We start from the raw sequence: 23,636 nt of genomic DNA, 5'->3' as shown, positions 1-23,636 counted from the left end.
CATACCAAATATTTCCATGCTGCTTTGCCCCCAACCCAATCTTCACAGGAAACTATCCAAATTTTTGCATCTTCCCAAAATAATGGCAATATCCAGAGGACCCACCAGTGTGTGAAAACAAGGTACTCCCAAATTTCTACCAGAACCTCTGTACAAATGCATCAACGTTAAGACAACTGTGTCCCAATTTTAGTGAATCTGGCGAGAAACCATTTTATGAATCATGCTGGATTACCAAAATAATTCTCAGTGTTTTGATTTTTAAAAATTATACTTTTAATTATAGAATATTGTTAGAATACAGATGTAGATAGACAATAGCATAACTGCAACCAATACCCTACGGCAAACTGCTCTACATACTTACTTGTTCACTCACTCTCCACAACCATAGAAAACAGGCACAAAGTGTTCAAGGGTATGTGCAGAAGCGGCCAGAGACTTGGGAGCAGAAGACATGCAGAAAGCATTAGCAAAGAGAGTCTGATGCGGAAGTTCTACACAAAAGTTCAACACAGCAAAGGGGCAGCAGTTGGCGGGAAGAGGAGACAGCTGGTCTGGCCCTTGCCCTTTGAACTTCCCAGCTGGAGTCTACATGAATGGAGAGGTGGCCCGGGGCACTTAAAAGCCTCTTCTTGAGCCACTTACCTCTAAGAAGCCAAAAGCAGCAGCAGAAACAGGTTGGGGTGGGGCAGGAGAATAGGGAGGAAAGAAGGAGTGAGATACCCTTGGGTTGTGAGGATGCTGTCTTCCGTGGCCACTCCAAAGCCGATGCCCATAGTGGCTCACAGAAGCAACAGAACTCTGGTATTTGTTAAAACCATTAGCAACACTGATACAGGAAAGGACATATTCAAGTTTAGTCATCAAGAACACGTAAGTCATTCAACAATTAAAATATGGATACCCACAGTCGGATAGATTTTGTACAGGACACAAAACATGCTCCCTGCCCGAGTTGAGTTAGTATTTAAGTAGGAGTGGCAACGGAAAGAAACCTCCTTGATGGAGTGGTGTTGCATTTTGTTCCTTTCAAGGTTGTGTCCCTGCAAAGGATGCAGTCCCACACAGTTGTGGGTCCTAGTGATGCAATGTAGGATACGACCCGAGAGAGACCACTGGCTCCTTTAACACGCCAAGTCCCAAAGAGCTACGGCAAAGTTATTTTTCAAATGTCACAGCACTTACAATAAAGCACAGTAGAAATAGCTTGGGGGCACTCTCAAAAAACATATATTCCTTACTCCACTCCCCTCACACTTCCACCCCTGGATGCCTGGATGAGCATCAACGCCTGGGGTATTTCTTAATTCCTATGTGGGCTGAGATAAGGAAAACTGACTCTAACAGGCTTAAATTGGGTCAACTCTCATTTTAACCACAGGAATCTGTAGACTGCAGGATGGAAATACATTCCTACCTAGGTTTATTAATCTCTTCCAACTAGGCCAAAGAGAAGAGTATTCAGTCCGAGAACAGGACACTCCACCTATCTGTCTGGTCATTATTTCCCACAATTATCTGATACACATAAACAAGTGCTTAGTTCTGTACAAAGACAGATCTTAAAGGAGAGTGCACACTAGAGCACTAGTGTTTAACGTTTTTCCTTTATAAAAAATGAAAACGAAAGGACATTTCTCACATTGGAGTTGTCTGTAGTTCTGTCACATGATCAACATCATCCAAGAACATGCTAATTCTGTGTGAATTTGGTTTCTGCTACTGGAAAAATTACAGGAATACACGTTTTACTGTACATACACATGCCCTTATGCAAGCCAAGATAAACACTGGGATGTGGCCCTTATCAAATCCTAGAGTTAGCAGTAGAATTGATCTTTAAGGGTCGAAGGGAAAGAACATAGAAAGGAATGGTGGTGTTCCTTGGGGAGGAACTCTGTGTTTCCTTCCCTGAAGTGGTCAATTCCACTTGCTCCTTACACTCCACCGTCAGTATGGTCCTATCTTTCCTTGAAGATACCTTCCCTACATTGTTCCCTACAGTGATCCCCAAAGAAAATCAATAAATTTTGATTAGTGGCAATAACAACAGTGGACAGCTCTTGCTCGTCACCACCATTGATGAGTCCTTGGTCCCCGAACCTGTGTCTCATTTTTCCTTTCAATCTGCATCTTTAGTTAGCTTTCGCAAAGACGCAAGCTTTAAGAAAATTAATTAGAAACAATGAGGGAAAAAGTTTTGGTTGTTGCCTTCATCGCGCAGAATCCTGCTCTCAGGGAGATGGAAAGATACAAATGCATATGCAACTCAAGATGTGTGTGCCCAACCACTATGGAGAGTGAATAGGTGTGGCAATTTAGGCAATCTCTTGTTGTTTTTTTTCCGAAGCAGCTGTGACCACCCTATTACAGTCCAACATTTCCCCTAGCATAGTTCTCTGGGCCACGGATAAGAGAAATAACTTTCAAAGATTTACTCCATTTCCAGGCCTGAGTATTTACCAGCATTTATCCCCTGGCCTTCAGATTCCCAATTACTTGGGGAGCCTATTCTAATGAAGTACTTCATTAATATTCAGTGAATAAAAATCACTCCTTTGGAGAAGGGGATAACATTCCCAAAGTTGTGGGTCAGAATTTCAGATGGCTTATCTTCTTTGATGTTTCGAACTGTGGCTGACAAGGAAATTCACTCTGGTACAAGAAGCTCAGTCTTGAGAGAGCTCTTGGATAGCAAATAAAATTGTATCTTCAAATGAATCATTTCTTATAATTACAGGCCTTAGTCAGTATGAACCCTCTTATGTTTAATAAGAGCTGAGCTCCGGCTGAAACTCTTCTCGCATTCAGTACATTCGTAAGGCTTCTCTCCCGTGTGAACTCTTTGATGGGTGATGAGGTTGGAGCTCTGAGTGAAACCTTTCCCGCACTGCACACACTCATAGGGCTTCTCTCCGGTGTGGGTTCTCTGGTGTTTAATGAGATCTGACCTTTCTCCAAAGCTTCGCCAACACTCATTGCACTCGTAGGGCTTCTCTCCGGTGTGAATTTTCTGGTGTGTGATGAGGTGAGAGCTCCGGCTGAAGCTTTTCCCACAAGCGTTACATTCATATGGCTTCTCCCCTGTGTGGGTTCTCTGGTGCTGAACCAAGTGTGAGATGCGGCTGAAATTCTCCCCACATTCGTTACAGTGGTACGGCTTTTCTCCCGTGTGGGCTCTGCGATGGCGCACAAGGTCAGAGTTCTGGCTAAAATTCTTCCCACACTCATCACATTTGTAGGGCCTCTCCCCTGTGTGCACTCGGTAGTGTTTGATGAGATCAGATCTCTCGCTGAAGCCTCGCCCACATTCATTGCACTCATAAGGCTTCTCCCCTGTGTGGGTCCTCTGGTGCTGAGCGAGGTGAGAGCTCCGGCTGAAGCTTTTCCCACACTCCTCACACTCATAGGGCTTTTCCCCACTGTGGGTCCTTTGGTGCTGGATCAGGTGGGACAGCCGGCAGAAACTTTTCCCACACTCGTTACATTTGTGGGGTTTTTCTCCAGTGTGGATTGTCTGGTGCTGAATGAGGTGAGAGCTTCTGCCAAAACTTTTCCCACACTCACTGCAGTCGTAAGGCCTTTCCCCAGTGTGTGTTCTCTGATGCTGAATAAGGTGTGAGCTTCGACTGAAGCCCTTTCCACATTCATAACACTTATAGGGTCTGTCTCCAGTGTGGGTTTTCTGATGTCGATTAAGGTCTGAGATCTGACTGAAGGCCTTTCCACAGTGAGAACATATGTGATACCGAATGCCCGTGTGGACTTCTTTGTGAACGAGCAGATCAGTGACTTGGTGAAGAGGATAGCTTACCCACTCCTCTGCTGTCAAATCTCCCCACTGTCTTTCTGGTCTATCCCTGCTTTCAAAGCCTTCTTCATTTTCAGGGTTTTCCTCGGTATTCCCAACAGGTCTTTCAGATGCAGTCCCAAATTCTACATCTTCACTAATCTCTTGCTTTGGATTCACTTCATTCTCACTCCTGATCTCAAAATCTGTAATAAAGGGTAAATAACCATAACAACAACATCAGCACCAACACCACCAGCAAACACACACACACACTTTATCTACTGTGTGCCAGGCATTGTGCCAAGTTCTTTAACCAAATTACTTCAATCACCCTGAGAGTCAGGCATTATGATTTCTACTCTATGAATAGTAAATTCCAGACCCCGAGAAGTGACTTGCAAAAAGTTCACAGACTAGTAAATGGTGGGACTAAGATTCAAATCCAGGTTTGTCCGATAATAGTTCATGCTCTGTGCCACTACAGTTAATAGGTCTCTATGAAAACTGTATATTTTTACAATATATTTAAAACATATTGTATTATGTTTAAAAATAAAAGAACCAGAAACAGAAAACATCAGAGACTGTACATTAGAATGTCTGAAAGCCAAGGGCCTAGATACTTTATGTGTGATCATGTTGTGTGTCGTGTATGTTCTTAAACTTTCCAACCCTTCATCATTACTGTTATACAACATTTACTAAGAATCTACTGGGGTAAGATGGAAAAAACAAATTTTTGTCTATCTTCATCAAGTCTTAGTTGACAGAAAAAGTGAGTGCCAATGTTACTTGCTTCCTTCCAGGGGCCTTTTAATGTGAATAGAGGAGGGAAGGTTAGCGAATGCACAGAACATGGCTCAGAACATCATGGTCATTAGCTAAACACAGCCTTCAAGTGAAAATGAAAAAGAAAACATACAACCCCTGTCTATAAGCAACTTTCTACCAGACACTGTCTTTCCAAGTTATGTTACTAGCACACTCTTCCACCTAGAGGTTACTAGGTATGCTGGGAGAAAAGGGTGCATGGATAAATTAGTTTGGTAAATGATGCATTCAACATCTCTTCTTAGAATTTCGCATGCCATTTAACACATTAAAGGTTCTGAAGAGTCCTGAGGTTAAGAAGCCTTGTAAATTTTATTTATTTATTAATTTTTTTTAACTTTTGAGAGAGAGGGAAAAAGAGGGCACAAGCATGAGTGGGCAAGAAGCAAAGAGAGAGAGAGGGAGACAGAGGATCTGAAGCGAGCTCTGTGCTGTCAGCAGACAACAGCTCGATGTGGGGCTCAAACTCGCAAACCATGAGATCATGACCTGAGCCAAAGTAGGACACTTAACTGACTGAGCCACCCAGGCACCCCATACATATTATTTAACACAGTACCAAACTTATTTGGGAAAGGCATTTATTTTTGTGTGTGTGTGTGTGTGTGTGTGTGTGTGTGTGTGTGTTTCCATGCTTCCATCCTAATAAGTACTCCTTGGGCTGGCATAGCCATATAAATTCACATTTCTTTAAGACTCTCACTGCTTGCTTTTGTTGGATTGGGGTGAATATTTGGATTAGAGGCTGCAACACATCTAGGAAAATAAATTTTAGTTGCTTTTCTAAAGGAAAGATCTAAGAATCTTGGAACATCAGGGAGAGCCCAAGTTAAAAAGGAAACCTCTCCTAGTTGCCTTTTGTTCTGGAAAAGGCTATAGAAATAAAGATTTCAAGAAAAGAATTAGTCCTAATGAATGACAGATGACCTAGTGAACCATATATGGTTGCTAAGTTTAAAAAAAATTTTTTTTAATGTTTTATTTATTTCTGAGAGAGAGAAACAGCGTGAGCAGGGGAGGGTCAGAGAGAGAGGGGGAAACAGGATCTGAGACAGGCTCCAGGCTCTGAGCTGTCAGCACACAGCCTGACGTGGGGCTCGAACCCACGAATGGCGAGATCATGACCTGAGCCGAAGTCGGACGATTAACCGACTGAGCCGCCCAGGCACCCCAGTTGCTAAGTTTCACCAATCTTATGAGGAGGCAAAGTGAGTCAAAAGATTTCAGCTCAAGAATATACTGTGGACTCTAGTTACACCCCGGCCAAAGGAGAGCTGAGAGAAGACAGGTTTACAAACCATCAGAACAATTACTTCTCTTCCTAATAGAATTTGTGAGCTCACGGAATTCAGGATTTTCCTGGAACAACGTTTGACACACTCAAAATTTATGATCAACTCTGAAACATCTCTAGGCAGGTACCTGCTCCAGATAAATAAAGGACCTCAAGCAAAACTAGGGCTCTGAAGACAAAACAAACACAAAACTGTGGCTTTTGCCCTCCCCTGAACCTGGATCAGAACCCTCCTCATCTTCTAGTAAAACCACCATTCACAGGGGCATTTCTATCCTGGCAAGCACCATTATGTCAGACCTGTTCAGTCAGTGATCTGTACAAACAGGCTGGAGAAGGGTAGATGACTCAGGGCACAAGAAATGTGAATGTTTCTAAAATGGGCAGAAGCAGTCTTTCTTTTTGGACACTATGACCTTGATGTTCCCACACTCCACGATTTGCCTGAGGACTCAACTCAAACCTATAGCCAATTTCAGAATGCTCTGAAAACCACACAACTGAATTGTGTTGAAAGAGCTAAGCCATTCTTGGAAGTCTCAAAAAAAAACATGGGGGTGAAGAAAGGCAGAGGATCCTTACTTACCTAGTGAGACGACGTTTCCATAATTCTCCTGCATAACATCTCTGTAAAGGTCCCTTTGTGTAGGGTCCAGGGGTCTCCATTCTTCCCGAGTGAGGTACATGGCCATATCCTCGAACGTCACAGGTGCCTGAAATCACACAATGCTTCCTCATTACTGGGTATCCAGGAGGTTAGTCCCAGTTCTTCTTCTTGAAATTAGAGTCATGGCTACAACTGTTGAGGAGGCAAAAGGTATTAAGTCTGATCTGAAGAGTCCAAAGAAGAAATAAAAGGCAAAAAAAAAAAAAGAAAGAAAAAAAAAAAAAAAAAGAAAGAAAAAAAAAAAAAAAAAGAAAGAAAAAAAAAAAAAAAAAGAAAGAAAAAAAAAAAAAAAAAGAAAGAAAAAAAAAAAAAAAAAGAAAGAAAGAAAAAGAAAAGAAAAAAGAAAAAGAGGAGGGATCCATTTATCAGCTAACTGCTCTGGTCCCGTGGCCAGATATCCCTGCTCGCTCCAGAACTTTATCCTCTAGCGTTGCTTTTCTCGGAAGACACGTAGCACCTGCCATCACTACGTACCTTTTACTCAGTGCTCCTCTATTCCTGGAGTAGCTGTCTCAGCCTAGTGAAATCTGACAATTCTTTAAGGCCCTGTTCCAGAACCGGCAGTTCTTCAGTGTCCCCTGGCCCCCTGCTCCGCTCCACTCCTCCCTTAGACTCCTGAGAATTAATCACTCCCACTTCGTGGTTCCCACACCACAGCACTTGTTCCTATGACAAATAAAGCTGTTATCACGTTGTACCGCGGTTAACCGAATGCGTCTGCCTCCCTACAGAATGTGAGCAGACGGGGAGGGACCGTTTCATCCATCTTTTGTCTTCCTAGTATTTAAAGGCATACAGCAGGTGTTCAATAAATGCTTGTTTGTGGCTATACTGGCCTGGTACTGAGGTTTCTGGAGGCAGAATACCGAAGCGAGCGAATTACTAATCCCAGGGAATTTCCAACAGGGATTTGCAGAGCAAAGAAACGCCGGGACAACGGTGGGTAAGCACAGGCAGGGTCCGAGAAGCCACCCCCGGCTTACCTGGGACCCAGCCATGAGCAGGGTGGCTGCCATCTCGGGCTCAAGGATTCGCCTCCCAGAAGAGAGAGCAGGAAAAGCAGCTAGCAGACAGCGCTAAAGGAGGCGAAAAGCAGGGCGTGAGGCACAGAAAAGAGGCCCTGCCCACTCCCCAGGGCTGGAGTTCTGGCCGCCAGGCGGGTGGGGAGGGCCCTGGACCCGGGCCGGGTCACTCTCCTCCCTGACCCTCGAGCACGACCCGCCCTCTGTGTCTCCGCCACCATAGGGTGGAGGCACTGCCGGAATTTACTAAGACAGCCCCCTAGCTCGAGCCCTCCAGGGCCGAGGGTCAAGTCGAAGCTGTCTCGGGGAGGAGGCTCTCAGCCCAGCCCACAGAACGCCTCCGCTCTCCCATCTCGAGGCTGGCCCTTTCCGGCAGCTACCTCAGCCAATCAGCGAGCGAAGCTCGCAAAACGCTCTGCCAATTAGATGCTGAACACTAGGCCCGCCTCCTGTAGCGTGGCTGAGCACCTCTATCACGCCTGCGCCTGTTCCCGTAGCCTGCCGGGAGTTGGAGTTCCATTCCCACGTACAAAGGCCAGTCAGAGGCCAAAAACCAAGGAGGGAAAAGAACAAAAGGGTGAAGAAGGAAGGGCGTCCTCCTCGCCAGGGAGGAGTATCTTCCGCTTTCGTCTCTTGGAGACCACGGCCCGATTAAGCCAGAGGTTGCCCTGCATCTCCTCACGACCTTATGTTTGTCTTGAGTCGGGCCTTAACTTCGATGTCGGGCCTAATTTAGGCGCTGGCTTGTGTTGGGTTCTGCTGGGATTAGCCCTCATTTGACAGCCGGGGCTTGAGAAAAAAGCGGCAGCCGCCCACTCCCCAGGGGAGACTCGGCGGCCGCGCTGGAACTTTGAGCTCCGCCCACACACTACGTCTCCCAGCAGTGCCTGCGGCACTCTCACCGGGCTACTCAGACTACAACTCCCAGGAGGCTCCGCGCCGCCAGTGCGCTGGCTAGTGGAGTCCGCGGCTCGGCCCGGCGGCGTCCCGGCCCTGTTGCTAATTAACCCTGTAGGGGCATCCAACCTTGTCCTTCTAAAGAGGGCGCCGCTTCATGGGCGGGCTGAGTTGCGCCTAGCAGAGCGAAAGCGAAAACCCAAGGGACATCAGAAGCGAGGCGGAGGGTAGGGCGCATAAGGAGCAAGTCAAGCCCCAGGGCTGAAAAGAGCCATCCTTATCCTCCCTGAGGGCTTGTCTACTAAGAGGATTTCTGACGGTTTCCAGCACGGATGGGCTCTTGGGTCTCTGAGGGTCTGAGCTGGGCGGGCCCTCAGGATGCTAGCAGTCCCTGACCGGCTGAAGATGGGAAGCCGAAAAACCAAGCTGGGAAAGAACAGACTTACCGCCTGACCCGCAGAAGATCCACTAGGTCGCCGGCTCCAAGAACTGAGAGGCCTCAAACAGATTCCAAATCCGCAGAGTTCTCTGAGACTTTGAGTGTTTGGAAAGATTCTAGAGATCACTGGCAGATCCGGGATATCTATTTCAGACCCGCAGGTAGTTCTCAAACCCCAAGACTTGCAGGCAAAGCCCAGAGATCATAGGCGGGTCCCAAAGACTCGCAGACTCTCAAGCAGCTTAGGGAAACCACAGACTCCTAGCCAGATCCCCGAGACCTCAGCAGCGAGCCAAGAAACACCAGCAGCGGCTAAGCTGCATTCAACTGGAGTTCTTCCGAACGGAAGGACTTGCAGCCTTCCCTTTCCCTAGCCAGGATGAGAAAATTAGACAATGGAAGCCGAGCACTAGGGAAAGCAGGCATTCTGCGCGGGGAAGAGCTCTGAGCCCGCTGTAGCCTTGGAGAGGGAAGTGATGGAAAAAGAATATAGCAGCTTATTAGGGACTCCCACCCTCTTCAAGTTATAAATATCCCCAGAACCTTGGCTACGTGCCCAGAAGCCTGTTGTCTCTAACTTAACAGGAGACTTCTCTGCCTGGGCTGGGAAAGGGGCTTTTCTTTTGTTTTGCAGATACATCCACCCACTGAGTGACTTGAATTCTCCCCCCCGCCCCAACATGACTCTAGGCTATGCTTTTATTAGTGAGTGTCCTGTTCCCAGTGCCCAGTTATTTATGGTTAAATTACTCAAGTGTATAAAAAGAAGTAGGACCCTACCCAGCCACGAGGCCGACTCTCCCACTCCCACTGCTCTTCCCATCCCCAGCTGTGAGCTTAGGAATTCTTTAGATAGCTCAGAATTGTGCCATCCTACCCCATATGAAATTTATTTGGGTACCACAAAAAAAAAAAGAGAGAAAGAAAAAGGAAAGAAAGAAAAAAAAAGAAAAAGTAAAGGAAGGAAGGGAAGAAGGAAGAAAGAAAAAAGGGAATTGTAGAGGACTCCCAAGAGGGACAGGATCCATAGTGGGAAGAGTGTGGACATCAAGGTCAAACAGACCTGAGTTGGAATCCAGGCTGTCTAGACCCACTGTGAAACAGGGCTATCATCCCTAAGGTGGTGGTGGGCACTAAGTGAGATGGCATAAAGCCCTCCACACAGAATGAACACTCAGATGGGCAGCTGTTATTATTATTAATCCTGCCTTTGGTGGCAGGAGAGACTTCTAGAAAGGACTTGTGGATATTTTCACTGGCTCAGAAAATCTGGGAAGTCAAAGTGCTGGTGACCTTCACCTCACATAGCGTTTCTGCTGGAAATCCAGAGGGAATTGCAAGTTGGGCCACTTTGGTGGGTTCACGCAAATTGGTGTATTGAGCCCATTAGAGCAGAGGTATTTAAGGTTCCCAGAACCCGGCAAGTGGAGGCCTCCTGTTCAGGGAAACTCCTGGGACGCAGAGGGGGCTCGTTCAGACTTGGGCTGAGTAATCGCACCTCTCTAATTGGGCCTAAGGTGAGCTGAGCGCCTGAGCCACTCAGCCCAGCAGGGCTCCCTTTTCAGGGACAGATTGCTTTGTAAACTTCCTTAGGCCTTTCTCCCCCTTGCTCCAGTGCTTTAAGTCCTTCTTTGTCCTCTCTCTGTCCCTTTTATTCCTCAGGCCTGCCTGGGGGCAGGACACGTCTCCTCTCCCGGCCCAGCTTGGCTGCTTGCCTCCTTCTGTGAGTAAGTGCTTTTCTTTCTCTTCACCTGGGACCCTCACGAGGGTGGAGGAAAAGAAAGGCTGAGAGCAAAAGCTGCATTTGGTGCCCTTGAGGAAGAAGGGTAGGAAAGGCAGTGGGTGAGGGGCTTCCTGCTGCAGACTTCAACGGGACTCCAAGGCTTGGGGTTACTGGAAGGAGGTGGCTTCCTGCCCCATTGTTCAGGACTTCATTGTTTCTCAGGAATACTTATTGTATGTGGATTTTCAATAATTAACTTGCAAAGCTGTACGTGTTCCAATCATTCAGCAAGCACTGAGCACCTACCGCATACAGAAGCCGCAGCACAGCCTATCAGCTCGGAAAGGGGCCAGAAGAACCATTTCGCCAGGGTCTCCAAATTTAGACTTTTGACACAGTCTCCAGATAGGGTTATACGTGATGGCGGATCCACTGGCCAACTTGATCAAAGACCCTCCGTCTGCGTCCCTAAGCTTGTTTCTCATTAACAGACTGCTAGGCCTGTGGTGCATTATAAATTATTCTATTTCAGTAAATCCTATAATTATTTTGTAAGCAGCACAATTATGCTGTGATTTTTGTGTATTATTAGAAGCATTGATTTGTTAAACATGGAAAAATTTGCCTCAGTATTTATTTGCGAACTTGTTTTGCCATCTCATTAAAAAAAAATTGTTTTAAATGTTTATTTTTAAGAGAGACACTGCGAGTGGGGGAGGGGCAGAGAGAGAGAGAGAGACAGAATTCGAAGCAGGCTCCAGGCTCTGAGCCATCAGCACAGAGCCCAACGTGGGGCTTGAACCAGGAGATCATGACCTGAGCTGAAGTCGGACGCTTAACTGGCTGAGCCAACCAGGCGCCCCTTCATTTTCAAATATACTAGGCACATCAAAAAAATCAAAGTGTCCTGGGCTCCTCTTGACCATCCCTCCTCCTTCCCTCTCCCCACCCCCCCGGCCAGGAGCAGAGAGGAAGCGTCATCACAGCACAAGGAGCTGGCGACACGGGGACACACTGACTCGGAGTCACTGCAATAGTACATGATGAGCAAGTCTGTGCAGAGGAGGGGGCGGACTGATAGCAGAGGGTAGGGGAGGAGGCTTCACAGAGGAGGTGACATCTGAGCTGCCTTGCAAAGACCGTAGGAGTCTCAGAGGTGGAGAAAAGAGGGGAGGGAAAGCATTCCAGTGTTCCAGAACAGCATGTGCGGAGTCACGGAGGCGTGAAAGGACAAAGCTTGTTCCAGGATGGCCAGGACCGTGCATGGCCAGAGGGAAGGGTGTGGGCGTGGGGTGGCCTGGACGGAAGCCGAGCAGGGACAGTCTCTCCTGTCCCCTTGCCTGCCTGTCTCTGCCTTTGGCTGTGGATCGGCAGAGCTGGGATGTACAGATGAGGGGGCGGCCTGGGGGCTGGCCTAGGGTGAGAAGAGCAGATTGACTCTGCAGGAGGAAGGGGGAGTGGGGAGGATTGGGAAGTTCTTTATGAACGCCTGCATTTCAGCTGGTTTTCTCCTGAGAGGATCAACACTTTCCAAAAATGTAAACAATTGCATTAAAAATGTACAACAAACTCGGGGCGCCTGGGTGGCTTAGTCGGTTAAGCGTCCGACTTTCACTTAGGTCATGATCTCGCGGTTCGTGGGTTCGAGCCCCGCGTCGGGCTCTGTGCTGACTGCCAGCTCAGAGCCTGGAGCCTGTTTTGGAGTCTGTGATTCCCTCTCTCTCTGACCCTCCCCTGCTCACGCTGTCTCTCTCTCTCCTAGAAATAAATAAAACATTTAAAAAAAATTTTTTTAAATGTACAACAAACTCACTTAGTATTGTTTAGCCTACCTAAAGGCATCGATAGGCCCCGAGTGACTGTACATGTCTCTATTCTGTACCAGACACTGCGGGGCGATAGGACACCGCCCTTGCGGTGACTGCAGGGCTGCCGTGAGGATTAAATTCGAGAATGGCTGCAAAACATGGGCACAGAGGAGGGCCTGGCCACATAGTGGCCATCACTGCTATAAGGGAAGTAAAACGCATCACAGATGCTCTGTGAGCATATTTCAAGGTAGCTTAGAGTATGAACAGGGGCCTGGGTTCAAGTCCAGATTCTGTCTCCTAGAAGCAAATTACTCTCTAAACTTTGGTATCCTCAGTTTTGTAAAAAGAGTGTAGTAATAACAATTCATAGAGACAGAAAGTAGACTAGTGCTTGCCAGGGTGTCAGGGAGGAGGGAATGGGGAACCGTTCAGTAGGTATAGAGGTTCCTTTTGGCAAGATGAAACATGTTCTGGAGATTGGCTGCACAACAAGGTGGATGAACTTAACACTACTGAACTGTACGTACTTGAAAATGGTTAATTGGGGCGCATGGGTGGCTCAGTCGGTTAAGTGTCTGACTTTGGCTCAGGTCATGATTTTACAGTTTATGAGTTCAAGCCCTGCATTGGTCTCTGTGCTGACAGCTTAGAGCCTGGAGCCTGCTTCTGATTCTGTGTGTGTGTCTCTCTCTTCCTTTCCTCTGCTTGTGCTCTGTCTCTCTCAAAAATAAATAAACATTAAAAAAAATTTTTTAAAAATGCTTCAGATGGGGGCTCATGCTGGCAGCACATATACTAAATTTGGAACAATACAGAGAGAAGATTAGCATGGCCCTGTGCAAGGATGACACGTAGCTCCATGAAGCATTCCATTAAAAAAAAAAAAAAAAAAGCCCACCTCACACTTGTCAGAATGGCTAAAATCAGCAACACAGGAAACAACAGATGTTGGCAAGGATGTGGAGAAAGGGGAAGGCTTTTACACCGTGGGTGGGAATGTACACTGTGCGGCCATTCTGGAAAACAATATGGAGGCTCTGCAAAGAGTTAAAAATGGAACTACCATGACCAGCAACTTCCCTGTTAGGTAGTTACCTAAAGGATACAAAAATACTGATTTGAAGGGGCACAGGCACCCCGATATTTACAGCAGCATTATCAACAATAGGCAAATTATGGAAAGAGCCCAAATGTCCATCGACTGATGAATGGACAAGGAAGATGTGGTGTACATATATAATGGACTATTACTCAACCATCAGAAAGAATGAAATCTTGCCATTTACAATGACATGGATGGAAATAGAGTGTATTACGCTAAGCGAAATAAGTCAGTCAGAGAAAGACAAATACCATAAGATTTCACTCAAATGTGGAATTTAAGAAACAAAACAGATGACCATAGAGGAAAGGGGGAAAAAGAGAGAGGGGGGAAAAAAACTATCAGGGACTCTTAACTATAGAGAACAAAGTGAAGGTTGGCGGAGGGAGGTGGGCGAGGGACAGGCTAAATGGGTGATGGGTATTAAGGAGGGCACTTGTGATGAGCACTGGATGTTATGTGTAAGTGATAAATCACTAAATTCTACACCTGACACCAATTTTACCATATATGTTAACTAACTAGAATTTAAATAAAAATTTGAGAAAAGCAAAAAAAAGGTTAAAATTGTAAATTTTATGTTATGCATCTGTTATCACAATTTTTTTTTAAATTTTTAATGTTTATTTATTTTTGAGAGAGATTGTGAGCACAAGTGGGGGTGGGGCAGAGAGAGAGGAGACACGGAATCCAAAACAGGCTCCAGGCTCTGAGCTGTCAGCACAGAGCCCGATACGAGGCTCCACCTCACGAACTGTGAGATCATGACCTGAGCCGAAGTCAGATGCTCAACCGAGCAAGCCACCCAGGTGCCCCTATTATCACAATTTTAAAAAAGAGGGTATGATAACAGTCACCCAGTTCATGGGTCTGAGGGTTGAGACAATATAAAGTACACCCCTATTACACTAGCTAATGTTTACTAACCAAGTACTTTGTGTCAGGTATGATTGTAACGAGTCCTCAAAACCCTCTGAACCAGGTGCTATTACCACCATTTTACAGATGAAAAATGGAGGCATGGAGAGGTTACATAATGTGTCCAGGATATCCAGTTAGTCAATGCTCAATAATTAAAAGATGTTATTGATACTGTGATATAAAGAAATCATCATCATCATCATCATCATCATGGTGGTAGAATGCAGTGTAATTATGAGTCTCACAGCACTGTGCCAGTTCTGAGGAATAGCTCTTGTGGCCAGGGATTAGAGAAGGCTTCACAGAAGTTGTGCATCTGGGGAGGGGTGACGTGGGTGAAGAGGATTAAGATGTACAACGTTCCATCTCTAAAATAAGTCACGGTGATGAAAAGTACAGCATTGGGAATATCGTCAATAATACCATAAGGTGGCACAGTGACAGACGGTGACTACACAGTTAACTGTGGTGGGCACCGAGTAATGTATGGAATTGTCAAATCACTGCGCTGTACACCTGAAACTAATATATGCCGTATGTCAACTGTACTTAAAAAAAAATAGGGGCACCTGGGTGGCTCAGACAGTTAAGCATCTGACTCAGTTTTGGCTCAGGTCATGATCTCACAGCTTCATAGCTTCAAGCCCTTCATCAGGCTCTGCACTGGCAGCGTGGAGCCTGCTTGGGATTCTCTCTCTGCCCTTCCTCCACTTGTGCTGTCTCTGTCTCTCTCAAAATAAATAAACTTTAAAAAAAAAAAAGAAGAAAAAAAAAGACATGCATCTGAGGTGAGCCATTGAAGAATGGGTAATAGTAGGATGGAGGTTGAGGGAGGCAGCGGGAATCAGAATAGGCACAGTTTGGAAGATCCATCAGGTTTTGAAGGGCAAATACCTCCCTTAGGCTGTAGCAAAAGGACAGCGGAGGTGGAAGATAAGCCACCCAAGACAGGAGAGGAGCTGTGAAAGTCACACCAAGGAGTTTGAGTTCTGTTTGACAGCTGGTGGAAATCCAGTGGAGGTGACTGGGGAAACAGTGCCGAGATGCAGGTAGGGGAGGGATGCTTTGAGTTGGGAGATCAGTAAAAGGTCTTGGCATCAGTGCAAGAGAGAGAAAACCTAAATGACAATGTTGCTAGTGATGGCACCGGAGTGAAGGATTGGACAAGGGAGGGACTATAGAATCGGTAACTGACAAAGTAAAGAGAGCAAGGGGAAAGCGTCTGAGATGGTTCTAGGTAGCAAACTGGCTGACAAATGTACAAGACGGAAGAGGGCATTTAAGGATGTGACTATGTGAGTTCAGTTTCAGATTATTTTCTTAACTCTTGTTTTTAAATGTTTATTTTTAAGAGAGACAGAGAGAGAGATACAGAGTGTGAAGGGGGAGTGGCAGAGAGAGAGAGGGAGCCACAGAATCTGAAACGAGCTCCAGGCTCTAAGCGGTCAGCACAGAGCCTGACGTGGGGCTCGAACCCACAAACCGCGAGATCATGACCTGAGCCGAAGCCAGACGCTTAACCGACTGAGCCACCCAGGCGCCCCAGTTTCAGATTATGTGTACTGAGAGGGCCAGTGTATAGAGAGGAGAAATCTAGACAGACACTTAGTGACATTAAGTCTCAAGTTCAAGGAATCCAGGGCTAATGACAGAGATCTGGTAATCTGAATGAGCCTCCTACGAAAGACTTCTCATGGATACGGCCTTTCAGGACCCTTAGAAAATACCTTCTAAGTTGGTCATAAGATCTTGAAAGTACTTTGTTTTCAAGGTCTTTTGGCCATAACATTGCTGGTGAGACAGTCTCTCCTGCATCCCAAGCGTGTCGCCTCAGTGTTTCACCTTACCTGACCTTGTCTTCTTCTTCCTGTAAGGTAGCAGTCTCCACCCCCCGACACACACGCCGGGGATGCCTTCCTGGTAGCAGACGTTCATGCTAACTCCCTTGCCTCTCACCCCCTCCTCTTTGTGACATGGAGGAGGAGATGGGGTTAAATCATGAATCCCAGCCAACGGTCTGTCCAAAGATTGTGTGACACGGAGGAGTGCAGCATGGCCAGTGTGACCGGATTACAAAGGACAGGGGCAGGCCCTGTGGACCCTGCCAAACGCAGTGGGGGAAAATGGAAGGCCTGAAACGGGGTTGGAGAGTGGGGGGCTCTAACACGGCCAGGGTTGTGATGCTGAAAAGCCTATTCTGGTCGGCGCAGTGGAGAGCACGGATTGGAGCGAGTCCAGAGCAGACACAGGAAGACCAGTTGGGAGGATACTGACGTCTGCTGATGAGCACAGTCTGAGGCCTATTCATGCTTCTCTGGGGCCTTTTGTGAATGTGGATGTGTGCTGTGTAGCTGTGCGGACTGGAGCCGACTTGTTTTTCTGCTGTTTAATCTGATTCATCTCCTTTGTAAACAGTAAGGTTATTGAAGGTGGAGATGCAGTTTTTTTTGTATTTTTTTTTTCCTGCTGTAACTCCCTGTAACACCAGGAGCATAATGGAGACTGAGACGGCGACTGCAGAAAACCGCCCCACGGTGCCACCTTAAACAGCTCAAAATAACATGGATTGACACTGATATGTTGATACTTGTTGCTTCTGGTTTCTCGACATTTGGGTGGAGGATTCGGTCATGAAAAGAAAAATCTGGATTATCTAAACCCTTTCTCCTCAAAGTGTGGTCTGTAGACCAGCAGCAGCAGCATGATCTGGGACCTTAGAAATGAAAAATCTGGGGCACGTGGCGGGCTCAGTCAGTTCAGGTCATGATCTCACAGGTTTGGAGGTCCGAGCCCCGCATCGGGCTCTGTGCTGACAGCTCGGAGCCTGGAGCCTGCTTTGGATTCTGTGTCTCCCTCTTCTCTCTGCGCCTCCCCCACACACACTCTGTCTCTCTCCCTCTCTCAACATTTAAAAAACATTTTTATTTATTTATTTTTTAAATTTTTTAATGTTTTATTTATTTCTAGGAGAGAGAGAGAGAGACAGCGTGAGCAGGGGAGGGTCAGAGAGAGAGGGAGTTACAGACTCTGAAACAGGCTCCAGGCTCTGAGCTGGCAGTCAGCACAGAGCCTGACGTGGGGCTCGAACCCACGAACCGCGAGATCATGACCTAAGCGAAAGTCGGAAAGTCGGATGCTTAACCGACTAAGCCACCCAGGCGCCCCTAAAAAACATTTTTAATTAAAACATTTTAAAAAGAAATGAAACACCTCACCCTCCCCCAGACCTGCTGAATCAGAATCTGCATTAAAGTTTTTTTTTTTTACCATTTATTTATTTTTGAGAGACAGAGCAACAGAGCATAAGCAGGGGAGGGGCAGAGAGAGAGAGAGAACAGAATCCGAAGCAGGCTCCAGGCTCTGAGCTGTCAGCACAGAGCCCCATGCAGGGCTCGAATTCATGAACCGTGAGATCATGACCTGCTGAAGTTGGCTGCTTAACCGACTGAGCCACCCAGGCGCCCCCAGAATCTGCCTTTTAACATGACCGCAGGGGATTGCTATCCACACTGAAGTGTCAGGAGCACCTGGCTCGGGAAGCGACAGCCATACATACTTCCGTGGGTCACACGTGTGCCTCAGGTACAGCACTTATGACACCCTGTGCGGCAGGGAGCACTGCCTATGATTCCTCTCCCCGCCAGGCCTGGAATTCCTGGAAGGAAGGGGCTGAGCACTGTGTATGACTCTGGAACTTTCATAGCATTGAGCACAGGGACAGCGAGCAGAAGACCAGGGTTTCGGTCCTGGTGCTGCCGTTTACAAGCTCTGTGTGTTTTCCTTCCGTGGGAAGATTTTCGGTCCTTCCAGAGGCCCTAACCTCAATCTGACTGTCGCCAAGCGGAAGGCGGTGGCAGATTTCCACGGACAGTTTACTTGCAGGGTTCAGGTATACGAGGGGGCACCTGGTGGGTGGAAGGGGGAAGGCAATCATCCATTCCCGGAAGATGCCAGGGCTTATAAGGAGCTTGGGCTGAAGTGACTCCCCACAGCTGCTGTAACAGTGAACCGAGGCAGATGAAAGCAGTGGCCTCTGCACAATGACCCTGAGAAGTAGGCACTCGCGCCACTCCTACATTTACAGGTAAGAAAGTGGCCCAGAGAGGCTAAGTGACTTTCCCAAGGTCCCCTGAGTTTGCAGGCCCTTGGACTTGGGCTATTTGAGGAAACACAGGGTCTAGGAGGCTCTGCCTGGGGCTGTCAGAAGGCCAGAGAGAGCCAGAGACTGAGACCCTGGACATGCTCACCAGACCTGCTCACAAGGCTTTTCCAGAAGGTTCCAGCATTGCATAAAGTTCCTGTCGGCATAAAATGCAAGCCAACATCACCGCGGGAGGAGCACTCCAAGGCTCCTTGTGCCCTGTAAGCTGTGAAGCGTACGTCGCCCGGGCCTGGGAAGGCTCCGGGTGATCTCTCGGGGACCGCAGAATGCAAAGGCCTTGCTGTCCCTTCGCTCAGAAAGCCTGAGCTCAAGATGATCTGCTCCCCACCTAGAGGGACCAGGTCTGGGGTCCTTAAAGGTGCCCAAAGCCAGCACAGAACAGGGGATAGCAGAGCGTCTGGGAAGAGATAAGGAGTAGGGAAGAAACCTTTCTACCCGGTGCGGGAGTCCCATCCGCCTACGCCAAACTGTGTGCGTGCTGTTCCGCACGTGTGACTCTGGAGGGTGGGAGGGAAGATTTGTATCCGGCTGGTATTTTTCAATTTGGAAAAAGCTGAGAGGTTGGGATGTGAGGGGAGCGCCTCGAAGCAAAGGACTGCCAGCCCACCGTCTAAGACACGACCCCTTGGGCGTGAAGCCTCTGAGCTCCCGCAAGAGGTCTGTCAACACAGATTCTTAGCATCACACCCCAATGGCGCTACCCCATTAGCGTATATTAATACCTGACTATTAATATGCAGAAGACTTCCCCCTCTGATCCCTAAGACCCCATTCAGAGTTCAGCATTTTTCTTCATCTTAATTTTTATTATTTTCTCCAGCTAGATTGGCTTAGTGCTTTCTCTTTGTTCTTCCTCACCTTGTTCACTGAAATCCTGGCTGGCGGTGCCATCAGCAGAACTACAAAATCAAAAAGGCAGTAACACTTTAGAGCTTTCCCTGTGTGGCCCAAGGAGGCCGGGGGTAGGGGGAGGGTACGTGAAAAAGAAGGTAGTATCTGGAGCCACATAGACCATAATCCAAATCCCAGCTCTGCTGCCCAGGTAGGGATGGCCTTGAGCCCAGTGAGGTGGGCTGTGTGGCCTTGAACAAATCACTCATCTGTAAAATGGGATCAAAATGCTGGCCAATGCAAGAAGATAGCAGGTAATAAATGAATGGAAATTTGATGCCAGATAAGTTGTGAGCTTTTAATTCATGGTCCAAAATATCGCTGTGATTACTACTAAGCCTCCTACATGGCAATGGACACTACCTGAAAATGTCAGAAGTCAAATACCTACCACCTCTAGTGGGCCCTGCCTTTCCAACTAATAGAGATGAGGGCCGGGGAGCTGGGTTCAGAGCATGCAGAATGTTCTTTTTCTGACTGTAAGAATGATAAGAGCTACCATTTATTGAGCTCTTTCTCTGGGACAGGCAATATTACAGCCTCACCATCCCGTATGAAGTAGACACTATATATCACTCCCACTTTTACAGGTAAAGAAGCAATTCAGACAGGTTAAGTGACTTACTCAAACTCCCATAATACTGGTAGGAAACAAATGGACTATGGTAAGAGTGGTGGTTTCTATGTGTCAGTATATATGTGCTCAGGGCTTTTTTTTTTGTACAGTTGTACAGGTTGTTCACTGCACAAGAGAGCCTGGTCACAGGGCAAGTTGGAGCTAAAACTTAGCTCCTGCTCTGTTTGCCTAGCTCTGTACCTTGGAACAAGGCTGTGTCTACTTAGAGGCAGGGAGACCTTTTTCTGGCTTGACAAAGATACCACATGAGCTATCAGAAGCCCTGTTAATGCCGTATTTGTATTATTCTCAAATCCTCAAATTAATTATAGAATAAAGGAAAAATACATAATCATCTGGCTTTTACCTTAAAAAATATAGCAGTTCTAATGAGGCCTCAGGGCTATGAAGGCCCTTAGTAAGGTTGCAGAAAATGCAATCAATCAGGAATTTGGAGTATTGTCTGTCAGTGCTCCAAACTGTCTGGCTTTATGCTCCCCATGTATTTTTCAGTAGCTCAATTCCCTCACCTAAAAGTGAGAGTATTACTGTAAGGAATATTTCTCATAGTTGTCTGTAAATTGTATGTGCATATGTGATCATTTCACATCAACCATGGGAGAAAGGCATTATCATTTCGCTAAGGGAGGTGAGTGACATGCTCAGGGTCACACAGCGAGTAAGGCAGAGGGGGACCTAAAACTAGGGATCCCAACTCCCAGTCAGTCTTGGACTCCTTGCCAAGTACCTTAGAACTTTCAGGGCACCTGCAGCCTGCCCGGTGGCCCAGGCATCATGCAGGGCACATGCAAGTCAGATGCTACTGGAAACTGACATTAATCACATGACCACACTGAATCTTTTCAGAAGAAGACGTGGCAGGAAGGAGCACTCTGGTAGGAGTCTTTGCTTGGCTCCCATGCCCGAAAAGAAAACCTCTGCCTTTGCAGGGGCTGGAACAGCCCAGATTACAGTCTTGGGTAATGGAGAGCTTTGCCAGAGCTGTCTTATGAAGGGAAGATGACCTGGGAGCGTTTGGTGGCAATGCTCCCCCCCAACCCCCCAGCATTGCGATCATCCCTGGCTGTGGCAGCCTTCAAAGGAAATAGCATCTGTGAAAGAACTCTGCAAAGAGGTGTGGCCCAAATGCACAGTGCTATTGTTTTTCCTCCCCTCTGTGGATCTCGGGAGGCTGACTGCAAGTCTGCTCAAATGACAGACTTGCCCATCCCGTGATAAAATGCGGGTGGCTGCTCCCACCCCAGCTGGGTGCCTTCCAAAACAAAAACATGCACGTGCACTCTCTCCCCCTCCCCAGCAACCACCCGCCACTATCTCCAGCTCTGCAGACCCGCTCTGCACAGGCTGGGAAGCCCCCCTTCTCGGCTGTGGGTATAGTACTCCTTATGTGGGGCAGCAGCTGTGGATGACAGGGGAGGGAGAAAGTTACGGACATACAGACCTTCCAGCGATTGCCACACTCATTGCATAAGACAAAGGTAGTCATGGGCTCATCAGCACTGCGTGTCTGCACCTGAGAGAGAATGGGGCTGCTCAAGAATTCACACCTGTGCTCTAGGACCTGCCGTAGCTCCCACTGTCTGTAGCAGAAGGTCCAAATCCCAGAGCTCGGCACTGTTATTCCCGTCCCCCTTCGGCAACTCCCTCATCACCGAGAGCAGCATATACATACTTCCCTCTCCTCTCTCCGGTCCATCAGCTCACCTCTAGTGCCGCGCTGGCTCACCCAGGCCTCTGCACTTTCACTTTTGGTCTCCATCCTTCTCAACTGAACTCTCTTCTCTTGCCTCAAGGCTCATCTCCTACAGGAAGTATTTCCTGACTCACCTCTGGACACACCCTAGTGGCAGTGCCTCGCTGATCAGAGCTTGAGTGAGCTGGGAGCCCCCTTAAAGATGATCTAGTTCATTCCTTATTTTAGAGTTGCAAGAATTGAGGCTCAGTCGGTTAAGCGTCCGACTTCGGCTCAGGTCATGATCTCAGAGTTTGTGGGTTCGAGCCCTGCATCAGGCTCTGTGCTGACAGCTAGCTCAGAGCCTGGAGCCTGCTTCGGATTCTTTGTCTCCCCTCTCTCTTTGACCCTCCTGTGCTCACGCTGTCTCTCTCTGTCAGAAATAAATAAAATATTAAAAAATAAAAAAAATTAAAAAAAAAAAAGAATTGAGGCCCAGAGAGGAAAAGGAATTTGAAGATCACTGGATCATTGGGACTAGTTAATAGCATGGTTTCTAGTTTCTCACCCCTTTAACCAAACCATGCAGATGCCGGCACCGGGCTTCTCACAGCAGATCCGGGTGAATTTCCAGATTTAACAATTGCTGTTCTGATTTTCTACAGCTGACCCTGGATGACCATGACATGTCACTTTGCCGATACTCGGCTGTGAATGTGATGTGAGCTGGGAGTCTGTGCAGCGGGAGGTAGTTGCCCGGCTCATGAGGGGGCCCGGCAGTGGGCCAGGAGCACCCGGCTTAGCACAGCCTCCTTCCTGGAGAGCAGTAACCCCTGAAGGAAGATAACACTGGGGCTTCTCTGTGCAGAGAGAACTCTGCTAATGGACAGTTTACTTCTGGCAGGGGGTACATCACCCCACAGGAAGCACATCACTCCACGTGGAAATGTGCTTGGGCGGAAGCAGGAGGCTTGCAAAAACATCTCTGAATTCCTGAATGGGAATTCTTTGAGAGGCTCCTCCTGAATGGCAAGGCCAGCTGTATGTCTGCCGTGGCCAAAGATTCCCGCAGGCAAAGTGCTCTTGCTAAATCTTGGCATGCCCAGCAGATGAAGGAATGAATAGGGTTCTAACGTGACTGGGTACAAATTAGAACCCAGGACCACTGGGGCCCCCAGAACACAACATGTACAACCCGGAAACAGAAGGCAAGTCTTGGGTATTCAGTCTTTCAGAGAAGGGGCTTCCCCAGCCTTCTGAATTCCCCATGCAGGGGTCTTCACCCTTAGAGCTTGGGGCTAAATCCTCTAAGCTTTAGACACCGTGTTGGCTGTATTGAAGTCAGAAAAGTCTGGATCTGGGTTTATTACTGTCTTTGCCATTTATGACTGTCTTGGCCATCTTGGCCAAAGCTGCGAAACCTGACCCCTGTGGGGCCTCAGTTTCCCCGTGTATAGAAGGAGGGAGCTAAGTTTTCTATCACTAAGTGTCTTTCCAACCATTCCATTTATGACTCTGCTAAAGTCTAAGCCGGGTAAGCAACTCCTCTTCTTGTTTAGGGCAGGCCAGAGTGTGCTGGCCATGCCTCGTGAACACGCCTCTAGGGGAGTCCATATGCAGGGGGACATTTTCCAGAAGCCACGGGTGCATCATGTCGGCATTCGGAGACGTGCCCTTCTCTCTGCAGCCTAGAGTGTTAGCCCTTTCTCCCCGGGGCCCTCCTCGGAGCCCCCCCGGGCTCCCCCACTGTGTGCCTCCGCGGCCTCCTCTC

The 23,636-nt window shown here is 47.6% G+C and overlaps 2 protein-coding genes and 1 non-coding gene across 8 annotated transcripts in view; 1 reads left to right on the top strand and 2 right to left on the bottom strand.

The window, feature by feature from the left end:
• Positions 1-252: 252 nt before the first annotated feature.
• Positions 253-23,634, bottom strand: ZNF436 (zinc finger protein 436). 5 transcript variants are annotated; one of them, XM_077775743.1, is made up of 4 exons: positions 8,954-9,052; positions 7,572-7,664; positions 6,508-6,634; positions 253-3,999 (listed from the first exon to the last, which is right to left on the bottom strand). In XM_077775743.1, exons 2-4 carry the CDS (start codon positions 7,602-7,604, stop codon positions 2,747-2,749), a joined length of 1,413 nt encoding a protein of 470 aa, XP_077631869.1. In that variant the 5' UTR covers positions 7,605-7,664; positions 8,954-9,052; the 3' UTR covers positions 253-2,746. The 5 variants fall into 5 exon arrangements, with proteins under 5 accessions (XP_077631869.1, XP_077631870.1, XP_077631873.1 ...); XM_077775744.1 differs by lacking the exon at positions 8,954-9,052 and adding an exon at positions 7,063-7,254 and having other exon boundaries at positions 7,572-7,931; XM_077775747.1 differs by lacking the exons at positions 7,572-7,664; positions 8,954-9,052 and adding an exon at positions 21,898-23,634.
• Positions 13,252-13,359, top strand: LOC144241355 (U6 spliceosomal RNA). Its single transcript, XR_013338046.1, has one exon. It is a non-coding gene; the product is annotated as a U6 spliceosomal RNA (small nuclear RNA).
• TCEA3 (transcription elongation factor A3) overlaps positions 19,451-23,636 on the bottom strand; it is a 37,657-nt gene continuing 33,471 nt past the window's right edge. For both annotated transcript variants that reach the window (XM_077775748.1, XM_077775749.1), the window contains 2 exons: positions 21,635-21,706; positions 19,451-19,564 (listed from right to left, as the gene is read on the bottom strand). In XM_077775748.1, coding sequence (XP_077631874.1) covers positions 19,556-19,564; positions 21,635-21,706 — 81 coding nt within the window. In that variant the 3' untranslated portion in view covers positions 19,451-19,555. The remainder of the gene's footprint in view (positions 19,565-21,634; positions 21,707-23,636) is intronic.

The sequence above is a fragment of the Crocuta crocuta genome, unplaced genomic scaffold (genome assembly GCF_008692635.1).
Source record: "Crocuta crocuta isolate KB4526 unplaced genomic scaffold, BGI_CrCroc_1.0 scaffold127, whole genome shotgun sequence".
Taxonomy (NCBI): domain Eukaryota; kingdom Metazoa; phylum Chordata; class Mammalia; order Carnivora; family Hyaenidae; genus Crocuta; species Crocuta crocuta.
The sequence above is the reverse complement of the archived record's forward strand: the minus strand, read 5'-3'. Positions and strand labels throughout refer to the sequence as shown.

Excerpts from the sequence above, each read along its gene's own strand:
- ZNF436 (XM_077775743.1), bottom strand. The coding sequence starts at position 7,604 with ATGGCAGCCACCCTGCTCATGGCTGGGTCCCAG. Across the intron at positions 6,635-7,571 it reads TGCTCATGGCTGGGTCCCAG|GCACCTGTGACGTTCGAGGA; the intron begins GTAAGCCGGGGG and ends GTGTGATTTCAG. Across the intron at positions 4,000-6,507 it reads TGGAAACGTCGTCTCACTAG|ATTTTGAGATCAGGAGTGAG; the intron begins GTAAGTAAGGAT and ends CCTTTATTACAG.